Below are 15,348 nucleotides of genomic sequence, written 5' to 3' on the forward strand. Positions count from 1 at the left end.
CGACCCTCTACATAGAGTCACAAACACTCGCGTAAGTCACGCATACATTAGCAGAATTTCGTAGGCCGCAGTAGTAGTTTATATTGGTTTTTTATGTAAGAGTCGAGGGCAAGGAAAGCTGCCGTGGGGCTGGTGGGGCCGTGGCCACGTGGGGTGCCGGGCGGGGGGTGACAGGCGGCGGGCGCTGGGCGGGGCGAGCGGCGTGCAGCTGCACTCGTAGGGCCCGCGCCCCGGCCGACAGTCGCGGCGCGAACTTCAATCCGCTCACGTCACGGCTACACATTCAATAAATTAAATTAATTTTAAAAACATATCCGAATTATTTAATCGGACGTGTGAAAAAAATAAACTTTTTAATCTGTGACAGTTTTTCAATCTAGGTTATAATGTCAAACAAAGTTGACACTTGAAAATTTTGTGAAGTTTTCAATTTGGCGGGTTGATGTGTGCGAGCGAGAGGGGCGACATGGAGAGCCCGGGCGAGGAAACGGGACGCAGCGCTCCCCCCGCGCCGCACGCCCCCGCCGCGTCGCAGCCCAACGGATCCAATAAGATCATCGGACGAAACGTGAATGGGACCAGTAAGTCACCTCGTGCAATATCATTTTAACAAGTTTTTTACGCATCGCAGCCAAAAATAAGGCTGAATTAATTCACCAATTAGTATCTCCCATACTGACATATTTGCATTGCTAATAGAATAATGTTTTTACGATGCCCTCGAGGTATGTAACAATCAAAATACAAGTAAGGAAAAACTTTGCAGTATTCAATTAATTTAACGCGTTAAACTTAGTGCGCGCTTTTTCACGAACAAAGTATTTCTCGTATGATCTACAAAAATAAATTGGTTCTAGGTTATATTATATTACTTTGTTAAATTCCAATAAGAATCAGAAACTTAAAGCTTTGTACTGTAATTTTTTACATTAACAAACAAAGACATGAGATTTAACTTATATAAATTATTTTAAATATTACTTACATTGCGTATAAGATGACAAAGTTCGAATAATATTAAAAAGTAAGTAAGTATCGAATACCGTTAACTTAACTATTTTTCATCTTGTATATAAGAACTCGTATTTAGGCATGCAAGTAAAAATATTTATCGAACAATATAGCTTAATTAATGTCCTACATCGGTTATTTTTGTCAATTAAACATTTCTTGCGTCAATACAGATACATAAATAGAGCTATAAAACCTTTTTTTTCATAAATTCCCGAGCAACAGTTTGGCCATGTACGTACCAAGTGGCCATTAGCATAGTTCCCGCGTTAACTTCGAGGAAAGATGAACAAAAAAACTCAACTAGTTGTATCTACTTCTTCATAATAAATTGATATAATTGAGTTGGTTACAAGATAAAGAAGGTAAGTTCTTAGTTCAGAAGTTACATTTATATTTTAAGTGCCAATAGCGTAATGGTTTGGTACGGACTACCGATATTAAGTCGAGAGTTCGAATCCCGCCGTTCGACTATTGTGAACCATATTCTAACACAAGGCAAGAACTTAGCTGGAATGGTAAAAGAAAATATTAGTAAATTAATTTATTAATTATTAAAAAAAATGTTTACGTGAACTTTGTCTTACTACTAAACTGTGTCCTAATTGGTTATAGTCAGTGTAGGTTTTTTACTCAATTAAGAAGTCTTTGTATGACTGTTTTCATATATTTTTAAAAGTAAAAAACATGTTAGCAATATAAAATCAATAAGTAATATATTGAACTTACTAACGATGCAATATTGAAAAATAAAAATGTACTTTAAAAATGTTTATTCTACGAGTAAAGATATCTTTGTCTGTTTGCCGAGATTTTATGAATGGAAATACGAGAATAAAGAAAACAAAAAATGTACAGAACGAAATAGCTTAGTTATTCCGACATTTAGTTAAAAAAATGTTTTTAACTTAAGATTCAAAGAAATTATTGTATGGTTTGAGAGAAAAATATGTTTTAAACTAAAATCTGGGAAACCGCGTAACTTCTTTAAAAGGTTTTTATCGATAAATAGTTAAATTACTGCGATTGCATACGACAAATTGTAATTCGACTAGTCATATTAGACATTGGCGATGTACACAATTGTTCTGTAACATAAACTGCAGAATATGATTAATGAAATCACATTTATAGTCACATTTCCTGCGACGATTGCGTTTTTTATCTGCAATTCCGAGAGTGAGGTTACGCAAAAACATATGCTAGCGAACGAGAAGTAAATTCGCATGATGCGACTTCGATTCGAAGACGCTACCGTACGTAATTTGTGTTTTTCTGAGCCACCGCACCGCTTTGTCTTACAAAGACTTTTTTGTGACAACCTTAATGCGGCCGGGACTGAACGATCTTGATCCTTACTAAATACTTATAAATATTTGTGTTGTTTTTTGCTTGTTTTGAAATATTTGAATTGTATTAACATTGAATCTTTTTTTTAATGTGTTGATTTACATTTAATTTTACAGAATGTTTTGTTATAAATGTATAAATAATTATGATTTTACTAATATAATGCCATCATAAAAGAAAAAACAATAATAACTTAACATAATTGAATCGCTGCAACACATATAAATATGTATTTTATATTTGTTCGTATGAAACTTTAAAAAAAAGATATATAAAAAAATATTTTTTTTCAATATATAATATTTCAAGTATCAACACGTTTCTAACCACCTACATTCACAATCGATGCAGCAAAAAGTTCACTCTACTGTACATAGATGACGGAAAAACCGTGGTAACGTAGGAAAAACTGCGCTCACATGGCGACCGTGCAAAAACTACAGCCTCGGGAAAGTTCCCTGTCGTTTGTTAAAGAATCAACTTCTTGTGACTCTTTCGTCTTTAGATCACTCGTAAATTTGCAGTATCTCATCTTCCCAAGTCATTTATAAAGAGTTTGCAGTTTCACCTTTGAAGAGCGTCGGTGCAGTATTTGGCAAGCACTTGAAATTTAGAGGTCCTGGCTCAATCTATACTATTATAATAAAGCGTAAACACACACTTTGTTGCCTAAGATGTTAGCAATTACACCATATTTTTGAATTATTATTTTTTTAATAAAAAGCCCTACACTAACGTCACGCTTTAGGCTATATATTTTCACGCGATTAAACTAAGGGAGTAAATATTTTGGATTAAAACCCTTACGTGGGACAGAGACCATAAGTTGCTGCCATCATCAAGGAAGCAAGATTACCAAGTTTTGTCATGTCATGTCATTTTGACATTTGCGATTGACAATTTGACACATGTAAACAATAAAATAAATTTATGCTGGTAAAATCGCACGGGAACAGCTAGTGTCTTATACAAACGTGTTTTAGTATTTCATATATACATTTATTTGATATTATTGTGTAGCTTGCAATACCAGCGAAAAAATTAACAGATCTGCTTAGTAAATCTATTCGCAATAGGCCAGCATTATTTTTTTTTATAACATAAGGTAGTAAACGAGCAAGCGGCCACCTGAATGCGCCAAAATAGCGAAGCGACCGTTGCCCATAGACATCCGCAATTGCAGATGCGTTGCCTAACTTTATCCGACAGAGGAGGAGATGCACATAAAGAGGATATTTCCCCTTCCTATGTATCTCCTCCTCAGTCAAATCCACTTCCCCTTCCTATCCTCTGCTTATAAGAAAAGGGTTTTTACCTTTACCTAGAATCTGTTATCTATTACTTAGAATTCTATTTACTTAGAATTACTCACACAAATTAATGGAGCAATTAGGTAGTTAGTATGATACGTTTATATAGATTTTTGGCCAATTTCCGAAAAGAAGGAGGTACTCAATTCGTCTGTATTTTTTTTTCTACACACGATTCATCTTGGCATGAAAAATTCCTCAAACCTTTTGAAATTTACAAATCATAAATGATTTAACAGTCGGATGAATAGACATAAATAAGTTTTTACTTAATGTCTTCCTTTTCTCGTTAACCCTTAACATCAACTTCCACCGTGGTAAGTCCTAATTTTGAAGTTATAAACGTATCAAAAAATGTTACATGCAAACTAACTAAAACTTTAAATATTTATGAAATTAAAAATACGGCTTATTTTTTATTTTAATAGTGAAATTTTAATCTTACTAATTACTATTACTAATATTATAAATGCGAAAGTTTAGATGGATGAATGTTTGTTAGAGTTTGTAGCCTAAACAGCTAAACGGATCTCGATTATATTTGGTATAGATGTAGAGGATAGTCTGGAAGAAAACATAGGCTACTCACTTTTGTTTTTCTTAATTCCACGCGGTCGGAGTCGCGGGCGAAAGGTAGTAGTGAATTAAAACATAAGTAGTCTGCCAACATGGCGACTTGGGTTCGATTCCCGCATAATGCCTCCCATAAGCTATACGCTGGTTCAAACAAAAAAGGATATTATGTAAATAAGTGAATAAAAATGCACGCCGCAAAAACGCTTCTTGCAAAGTTTTAACTGTGCAATAATAAAGTATAACTATGTCGGCGGGCGCCTGAAAAACTCAGCGAAATTAAACCAAATAGTGGTTGATTAAAAAAAAATCGGTCCGCGAATAGTAATGCGGTATGCGGGTTCCGTATTCATATTATTTTGCTGCAGCAACGTTGTCTGAAATTCTTTTAGCTGTATTTAGTACTAGCTGTTGCTCGCGACTTCGCCCATGTAAATTTAGTTAATAATATAAACATAGCCTATGCTACTCATTGATAACGTAGCTTTAAAATGGTGAATGAATTTTTGAAAACGGCCCAGTTATTTTTGAGTTAGAGTATTAGCTTAGAAATATAGAAAACAAAGTTCTAAATGGACATTTAAAATATTTGTTTAATTAATTACAAATAAAGTTATGCTTATCTAAAAATACATTGAAACAAAACAATATAATCAAATGTTATTTTCATTACTTACGTTTCAATAAAGCATTGAATGAATCGATTAAATTAGTTAAAATAAAGGTTTATTGTGACCGCTAAAGGAACCCTAAACACAGTGCAGTATTTTTATTTTCATCGTGGTTTTTACAGACAGGGCGGAGCCGGTCCTTACGAAACGGTTAAGAAGGTTCAGTCGCGCTATACCGGAGTCACCACCGCATATAAATCCGGTACGGTACGCGTACTCCGCTAAAATTTGGTATTTGGCGCTTGAATCTGGTACGAACTGCCAAATGTGCTATAAAAATATATTGAAGTATTTTTGTTTGTACGTTATATGAAATAGTATTAGGATGAAATTAATAGGATAGTAAAATAGGACGGAGATACTGACTTATTCGGTCATATTCGAAGTTGCGGCTACTTTTGACATTTGTAGAGATGATTTGTATGGCTGTTGCCCACGACTTCGTTTGCGTGATGTTTAAAAGATCGACACTACCGTTCGCCCCTATTTTAAACCTATTACCTAAAGTATTCACTTAGTAATAATCTACGTAATAACAGATAACTACTGATGCAAGATTGCAAATTTCTAAGCTCGGTAGCTTGCGAGCTGATTTTACGCATACCTTTATTGTTTATGTTCGCGATATCTTCTAAACTATTAGTGTAATTTAAATTCTGTTTTTTAATTTTATTCTACAGTAAATTTTTCCTGACAACAAATAATCAAATATAACTTATATTACTCACAGATTAATTATCTTTATTAAGGTGAAAGGATTTTTAAAATCTGCCTAGTAGTTTTTACGTGAATCGAGTACATGAAAATATACAAATTTTTCTTCTTTATAATACTACTATAGATATAGATAAATATATTCTGATTAACTCATAAAGTTGAAATAGGTAAATAGAAAGGGTTTTATTTTTTTAACTTTAGCATCGATTTTAATTACTTTTGCGGTGTTTATAAGTAAAGTTTGTATTGTTATGGAGCTATAAGAAACTTGCAAAAACGTATATTTTTAAACCTTGTGTTAATATTCATTTTACATTCAATATGTCGCGGTAATTTAATAGAAGGCACAAATGAGTGGAGAATTATAAACATAAAAATACTTAAAAAGGATATAAGACGCTTTTAGAAAACATAAATGCCATTAGCTGACTTTAATTTGTTTATTGGTTATTAAGGAATTATTTTTACCCGCGTAAACTGTAGTTTTTACACGTGCCAGCCATAACTGGTCGTCTATGGTCGTGGCTCCGTGGCGCTAGTATCGCTCGTTTTTGTCGCATCTCACCGTATCCTTGTATGTTATGGAATTCAGACAACGTGTAAAATGAATTAAAAGATATTCTGACTAATTAATTCTCTTATCTTAAGCATTTTTATAAAGTGTTGCTTATTATGCAAATATAAGGACTTTTTATGTTGTTTTATGCAACATTTATTTTATAGTACTGTGTCTTTTCTAAAGAATGTACCATATATTGAATTTTTGTAATGTTTTATTTGTTTGGTAAGAATGCATAGTACTTTAGCATAGCTTAAAAGCGTTAATAACTGCATACAAAACTGCTTAAAATATTAATAAGAATTGGTTGATAGTTAAAAGTACAAGATAACTCTGAATGTTTATTTTTTATAAATAACATTTGTAAAGACGACAATAAACCGCGTAGCATTCAATCTACGTGCGGTTGGTTACGCAAAGATGCGTTTGAAAACAGCAGCACTCAGCCGAGTCTTTTTTCATTACTTTTTTGCCTCCGCCTTTCATTCGTACTCCATTCTTGAGTCAACTCATTTAACAATGCGTCTGTGAATATGCAAATCCAATCTAATTGTCTTGCTCCTACAATTTTTTATCAACTTTTGTTCTACTGTCCGAATAGAACGTTAACGTCTGACGCATCTGTCATTTTTGATATTGGAACGGTCCATTGCAACCATAGATAAGGACTCATTTTTTTATTTATTTGTCTGAAGTTGTTGGCAGCACTTTTAGGTTTAATAGAATCGTAACTGTTATTTTTAGCGTCGCTTTAACGAAGCTTTTGAAACATAGTGATTGTTATATTCGAATGGCGCTGAATTTTCATGAGCAAGATCTTTTATAGCATCGATGCAATTATGCATCGGATCGTGGCTTTTTCGCCCTTACCATGTAATCTTTATTTTATATGATAAAAACTGTCGCCGACACCGCGAATATACCTTTATCGAATCGGTATTTTTTTACCGTTGTTAATTCCGCAGATAATGGCCGGAGTCAAATGACCGCGCTGCAATAAGAAATCGCGGGAATTTCAGCGATGCCCGCGCAGTCTTTTAAGCACGTTTTTTGCTTGAGACGGGTTCGGGATGGCGGCGGTTTTCGATGTTTTTTGCAAATCCTCGATGAAAACCGTAATGGCATTTTATCGTGCATAAGAGCGGACGGAATCATTAATTATTTATAATAGGCGGCTAGCGCCGAATCACGTCCGCCATGTTTATTTTGTACGGCCTGCGTCTGCGATATTTATTTTATGTCACGAGGCACGAAGCTTTCGCGCGCTGTCACCGCGGCGCCACAGACTATTTTTTCCCGCGCCAACTTTTTATCGACCTCTAACATTAATTCAATAATTTGTATTCGAGAATTATAGTCTGTGTGCGTTTTTGTTACTTAGTCCACCAATATCCGACATTTAATAGTTACATATTTAGCAATAATTAAAATAAAGTGTTTCAGTAATGTACGTAACTATTTTTAAAATTTATTTACATGTAGATGTGTAATAAATTCTTATTAGTGTCATCGCAAAACAAAATATCAAGGATAAAAAACCACACGCCATAAATTATAACAATTTAAGGTAAAGATGAATAAAAAAGTAATTGAAACGGTACGCATCGGACTTTGGCCTGAAAGTCTTTATAAAAACAATTCATACGCAGCTTGCAATTCGACGCCCAATGACCGGTGGAATACGGTTTTTAAGCCATAAATCGACGTGAAAAAAAATATCGCCATTCACTATGGTCACCTTAAACGGTAATTGTCAATTGTTTGGGACATCTTTACCTATAATGGGCAGGAAAATTAGTAATACAATAAAAGGAAGAGTTTATTATAAACATTTTCATACAAAATGTAGGACATCGCAAGACAATATTGAGACTAATGTTGCCAGAGAAAAATGTAACACATTTCGCGCGAACTGGCAAAAAGCGCGGAATCCAACTGTTTAAGTCATGAGAACACCGTATTAAATTTAAAAAAAAGTGTTGACAACGACGACAATGTATCTGTATGTAATTTTATTCTTTAACTCATGATATTTAAATATTAATATATCTATTACATTAGTGTAATAAGCTTTGGTCTTAAATATAGAAAGTAATACAGTACAATCAAGAAACTTACTAAAGAAAAAATGTAACACAAAAAAATAGCAATTATTATGCAAATTTTTGATTAAAAGCGAATCTTTTAATGGCAACATCTACTTCCCCGAGCTATTTGTATTTTTTTATTGCATTTTCGCATTTCCTTAATTACCAATCAAATGTCAAAAAATTTTAAAAGGCACGTAAATAGTATAAGTACTTATTTTTCCTTCTGTACTGGACTAAAAAAATAACCCCTTCAAAGTCAACCCCGAATCGAAGTACGACTGGACAGGTCCGATCTAATCTGATCATACAGCTGCCGGCAGATGTTTTGATGGACTGGCGGTAACAAAAAGTTTGACAACAAATCTATAACCATTATATTGAATATTAGTTCTACTACCAACAGAAATAAAGTTCATATTAACATGTAAGAAAACATTAACAAAATTATAAACTTTGTTGACGACTGATCTAGGATTGGGTGTATTTAAAATCAAACTGTAATAATAGGTTTTAGGTTATAAATTGATTTGTAATGTTGGCAGCGGTGAGGTCGGTGAACTTTGCCGCGTCGTGATTGATACTTTATTGACTGTTTGCTTTTGGGACAGGTGTTGCCAGTTGTTGAATGTTGACAGCCCACGTTAAATATATTATTTATTAACTTGTCCAACTCGGGTTTGATGAAGTCTGTGAAGGCTTTCGCTTTTAAAGAACTATTGTTACAGTTCTTTCTGATTTTTATATGAGAACTAGCTGTTCCCGTGCGGCTTCAACCGCATGAATTTATGAAAATCTTATTTTATTACTTACATGTGTCAAATTATCAATTGTAAATGTCAAAACGACATAACTTGATGACAAACTATGGCAATCTTAGTTCCTTGGTGTTGGCAGCTTGTAGCTTATGGTCCCTTTCCCATATAAGCGTTTTTATCCAATTTATTGACCCTCTAAATTTAATAGCGTGAAAATATAAAGCCTAAAGCGTGACGTAAGTGTAGGGCTTTTTATTAAAGAAGGAATTATTCAAAAATATGCTGTGATTGCTGACATCTTTCGCCACAAAGTAGTGTGTTTTTACGCTTTATTATATTAGTATAGATATAAATATAATTTTTAGTAGTTACTCTTTCAGTTGTAGTAAAAATTCATTAATATTTGGTCTAGATATGATCTCGATTGGTGAATTACAAGGGCTGTAACATCAAAGTTTTTAGATAAATCAATAATTTACTAAAGATTAAAGAATCTGAGCGTATGTTGAAACGTACAAGTAGGACATATTTGTTATTTATGATAGCGTAGATATTATTATTTATTATCTAACCGGACCATAAATTGACAACAAAAATTATATTCAACTATTAATAATTAGACCTATGTCGACTTGTTTTTACTTCCAACTATGAAATAAGCGCGCCTTCCACATCTGTCATTTGACCCGAATATGACACAAGCATGTGGCTTTACTGTGACATTTGAAAAGAATCTGTGGATATATAAATCTATTATTAAAAATAAGGCTGCACATGAAAAAAAGGCAGCAATTTGCGGACACCGTAAAAGGTAATGTAAAGTTCGTTTAGCTACAGATCTTTAAAAGATTAAGGTTATGAGTTACGATGAATGCTTGCGTTCATGTATTTCTAAAATGTTGTCTATGGCTTTTTTAATCGTTAGCATTATGCTACTGGTTTATTTAGAAGATTTATTACCATTAGTTGTTAGCAAATAATAAAAATTGAACTACAAATTTTACCTCTTCAATGATCTTCCGACACGAAATTTTAGTCATGTCTATTTGACCTGGTTAAACAACTAACTAAAATAATTTGATCCACATGTCGTTAACTATTATTGTTTACGATATAAAATAGACTAAAACGAAACAAGACATGTAAATGCATTTACCCCGGGGCGCGTTAATGTATTCTAACCCGAAAGGCGAAAGGTGGTCATAATAGAAAGAAAATAATTAAGAAGCCCGCAGGGAAAGGGTTAACTTTCAATTTCACCGATTATCAGCTAATGAGTGGAACATATGTTTAGACTGCTCAGTACTTTTGTCACGCTTTCTCTAGCCATAGATAATGCTTTAAAAATATTAGCTAACATACGAACAACCCTTTGCCACCTGTTGACGTCAGTTGCTCTTCCCGCCCTTTTTTGACATTGACAGCGCCAGAGATTTGTTTTATTTCTTTTTAATTGTCAATTTTGGTCGAAGCGGATGTGAACATCGTGTTTAGAGGGTCTAACCGATTTTAGTGGCCACTGGATCGGAAATAGCATATGTCTTAGTAGTTCAAACGTCATTATATTTGATTTTATGACAAAATAGACCCACCTAAACACAACATTATTGATAACATCTGCTACAAGAATACAAGAATTTAGTAGTAGATTTATTTTTCATTGAAATTATATCTTTCCCCGTTGAACTACATAAACCTAATAATATTCATAACGCTAGCGTACTTAGAAAAGAGGTCAAATAAGAACGCGGGAATACACATTGCTGTGGTTTGTTTTTTCTCCCGCCTCACCTGTAGCGAGGGAGAGACAACGGAGGGCTGTGAGAAACTCCAAAAAAACTTTAAAAAACCTTTGTAATTACCCAAACGTGAGAAATGTTTTGATTGATGTTATTTTAGAAGGGGATAGAACCATTATTAAAAACTTATTATAAGCAAGCTAATCAAATGAAGGAGAGATAAAGCATTTTAAAAGCAAGAGGTACATTCTACGAATTTACAAGTCCAAGGAGTTTACAACATTACTACTATAAAATCTATTTTATCTACTAACATTTCTTATCAAATCATATGTGAATCGTTAATAACGGTTAACGGAAAGCTTTGGCTTTAAATAGTTAATAATATTTTAATTATAAAGTCTAAAATGTCGACATAATTTGTATAATTAATGGTAAAAGGTGGGCATATTTTAGTTACAGCTTTTAGCTTCGTTCGATTTCTCAACGATCTATTTTTTCAAATACAATGCAATGTAGAAACAAAAGATAGATTTATAACATCTCTTTCGCACACATCTGACATCTCAAAATGTTTCTTTAACGTAAAATAATTTCGGACAAGTAAAGACCTCGAAGAAGAAACTATGAAACGGATCCCTGAAAATATTATTTAAAGACAATTACCTAACCCTTTACAACGCCACCAAAGTGCCTTAAACAAAAATCAGATAAATCTATTTATTATCTATTCAAAAGCTATAAATTCTTTTTTGAGTCTGGCAACTGTCCACTCGCGCCCCCAATTTAATATTTTTTATTAGACCATAGAGTCTTTAGTTTTTTTTCTTAACGTTTGTTTGACATTCTCACGGAAGAGATTGAATGGACTAAACGAGTTGGCGGTAAAAAACGCGGAAGGGTTGCCAGTATTAAAATTATTAGTCGGTATGTCCGTAAGGTGCTCACTGTGGGAATGAGTGACCCCTCTCTTAATATTTTTTAACATCCGGGAAGATGTTACCATAACTAAGGGATGCGGACAGATGAAAGGACTGGACCATAGTTGTGTTTTGTTTTATTTTACGTTAAAAGTGATGTTAAGACTCTTATAACAGTCGAAAAACGCAGACTGTTCAAACATTTTGCATTGTGTAATTGATTGCTGCATTTATTAAGCTATAATTTGTTATTGCAATATAAACATGTTTTATAATAACTTAGCTGCTTGCGACTTTGCCCTCGTGAAATTAAAAAATAATAAAAAAGTGCTACTTAGTCTATGTTATCACTGATAACGTAGCTTAATAATGGTGAAAAAAAAAATTGAAATCCAGTAGTTTTTGAGTTATTTCAATACTTACAAAAATACATATATTTTCTCTTTATATAAGAATATTAGTGTAGAAGTATAGAAGTATAGATATCTTAAGAAACGGACAAAGATCTATAGACTAGATTATTGATAAATTTTGTAGCTTAAAAAACATATAAAACTTATAAAATGTATGTAGTAATAGTATGTAATAGTATTTACTATATTACAAGACTTTGTGGAGCACGAAGTCGATTCAATGTAGTTTATTATGTCAACGCAGTGATAAAACAAACAAAGGCAGAAATGACCCTCCGAGTCCGTCCCGAGACCAACCCTTTCCTGACAGATGGCGCGCCCTCGCGACGCAGGGCTGCAACTGCACAAATTAAACGTATACCATAATTAATCGTTAAAATATGTTGTTTGTAACTTTCCTTTTAGGATTTTGGTAATTTTTAGGGTATATTAATTTCGTATTGAAGTCGCAATTTTTTAATCGTAAAATTATTTTATGTAGCAATTACTATACAAATAAAATTCTAAAAGTAAGTATACATTATTAGTTTTGAAAACATTAAAATCTGTTGTATAGCGTTTATTTATAATAATGAATGGATTATCTCATATCACTGTATTGGCAACCCTAACCACGACAGCTTTTAAAAGCAGGGGTGGCCGAGTAATTTCTTCGGCGTTTTTCAACCCCCATTTTTTAATAAAAAGCGCGAGGTGCTAACTACGGAGCCCTGGGGCTCCGGCAGCGGCAATTAGAAGACTGACTTATGAAATAACATGTGTAAAAGTTCTAAGTGGCGCTCCGAGGCGCACATTTTGTGGTTAAACAGTTTTTCGTATTGAAAAAATTAAAAATAGATTGTAAAGGTAAAATTAGCGCAATTAAAATATGTTTTTTTAAAATAATGCCTTCTCAGTGTTTTAATAGGTTTTTTTTCTATTTATTATCTTTATTTACTTACAATCGGAGTTGTAGAACAGGATTTGGTAATTTTCAATAATAACCTATTCAATTATAGATTTTTTTTAGGTTATAATTAAAAGCGAAGACATTGAAACAAAAGGCAGAACACATGTCCATCGAGTTCTAATCTCTTTATTATATTTGATTAACCCTTCAAATTGTGGCCGAAGCGTAATTACCGGCCAGATGCAAACCAGATTAATTAATAGAAAAAGTGTTTTAGGCACCTGCCCGACAAATCTCACTTTCGATTTAAAAAACTCAAAAAGCCCACCGATACGTTTTTTACATCTAATCTCGCATGTTAATCGCCGAGTCATTGTTTTTAAATCACGTTTTTTGTACAGAAGACATATGGGTCGGTGATTTTTGAGGTTATCCGTAATAGAGTTTTTGTTATTCGACACTATCGACAATAAAACAAAGACAATTTGTTATTTTCTTTTTGATTCGTAGCGACAGATGATTCTGAACGGAAGTTTTATTATTCTATTTAAAGTAAGGGTTGATAATTATAGGTTAGGAATGCAGGTTTAGAGTTTCACTTTAAGATATTTTTAATGAGATGACCCATAGCTTTGGGATAAGATTATCTAGCTGATGTTATTTACTGGAGTTGTTTCCCAGTGGATGAGAATTTTAAAATGATCTTTTTTAGCAATATTTTTATTGTTTCAAGCATTAGTTACTCTTAACACGGTAGTGTTGTCTTTTTCCTCATATTATTTAGACCCCTAAAATCATAAACTGTATAACCATAAGTCACGCCGTACTAATTTCAAGCAGTACTATTGTTGATTTGGCGCCAAAACGGTTATACCTCGAGCATAGATTAAAAAACTTTTTTTAATCTGCTAAGACTTGCTCACACGGGTTTCGCACGGAAGTTGAGCTGTCAAAAAAAGGTGTCTTGGAAGTCGTTAGCGCAACCTGCACAATGCGCGCATTAATATTCATAAAGTGCGACAATATTGCGCATATCAATCACGGGCAAGTGCTAAAAGGCGCTAATCACATGCGCGCGCACATCCCGCTACTATCCCGCCATCTTTGTCTGTTGACGTTAACTGTCATTAGCGACGTTTTTAGTAGGGTGACAATTTTGTAGTTTGACAAAAAGAAATTTCGTTTCGTAGTTCGAACCATAATTAATTTTTATTAAAAAATCATTAATTACTTTTTATAATTGTGATTCCATATTACTAAATATCGACAAACATAAAAAATTTAAAAGTACTTAAATATTTAATACTTCTTATTTTATCTAAAAAATCATCAAATATTTAAATCACAAAATGCTTCAATAATCCCGGTGTTTAAAAATCCGGAATGTCCTTTTCAATTCAAATCATATCCACCCTATTGGGAACAGATCTTTTATGTCAAATGTGACAATAGACAGTTTTTGTTTATAGGTAAAATTATTGTATTATCTCGCTTAGGTTTTATTCAAATGACAACAAAGGGACGGGTTTGTTCTGGATTTCTATTACCTCCTTAATTACAATCCTATTGCTATACAATCCTGGGATCATTTCGCATGAAGTTTTACACGTGTTTTGATGCTTGCGGCGAATCGTAATTACCCGGTACGGTGACATTTATTATGTAGATTATTTTATGGATGTATTTCTTTTACGTTAACTTTGATATTTGAGAGTTAATTATATTTGATACCTATTTGGGTTCGTATTACTATAGCGTTGCAGATAGAAATGTAGTTTTAAATGTTATCTATACTAATTATAAAGAGGAAAGATTTGTATTTTTGTATGTATTGAATTAACTCGAAAACTACTGGGCCGATTTTTATAATTCTTTCACTATTACATGCTACGATATCAGTCACATAGGTTGCACTTTTTATTTAATTTTAAATCGACGCGAGGAAAGTCGCAAGCAACAGCTAGTAGACAATAAAGATAATTACGAGATCTATTTAAATGAAACAGGTCATATGCTTCTTTATTTTATCAAGATAAAGACAAGGTATGAATTGTAACGTAGTATTGACATAAATAAATATCATAGCATAGTAAAATAAAATAAACAACATTTTTGAAAATGTCTTACAAATCTACTTTTCCGTTTGTTTAAGTGAAAATCTTTTTTTTTATTCAGGTCACACGTTCTGAAATAGTCTCTAAAAACATTGTTTAATATTCACCACGAAAAAAAACACATCGATTGAAAAAATCTTAAGAAACAAAACAAAACAAAATGCACTAAAAACAAAACAAAATACACCAAAAACAAAATATTCTCAAAAAAAACAGTACACTAAAAAGTAACGAAAT

At 33.0% G+C, this 15,348-nt stretch overlaps 1 protein-coding gene across 2 annotated transcripts in view; it reads left to right on the forward strand.

The window, feature by feature from the left end:
- The first annotated feature begins 200 nt into the window (after positions 1–200).
- Positions 201–15,348, forward strand: part of LOC106110154 (NGFI-A-binding protein homolog) — a 26,547-nt gene continuing 11,399 nt past the window's right edge. For both annotated transcript variants that reach the window (XM_013291874.1, XM_013291875.1), the window contains exon 1: positions 201–581. In XM_013291874.1, the coding sequence (XP_013147328.1) occupies positions 443–581 (139 nt within the window). In that variant the 5' untranslated portion in view covers positions 201–442. The remainder of the gene's footprint in view (positions 582–15,348) is intronic.

This window comes from Papilio polytes, unplaced genomic scaffold (genome assembly GCF_000836215.1).
Source record: "Papilio polytes unplaced genomic scaffold, Ppol_1.0 DF820844.1, whole genome shotgun sequence".
NCBI lineage: Eukaryota > Metazoa > Arthropoda > Insecta > Lepidoptera > Papilionidae > Papilio > Papilio polytes.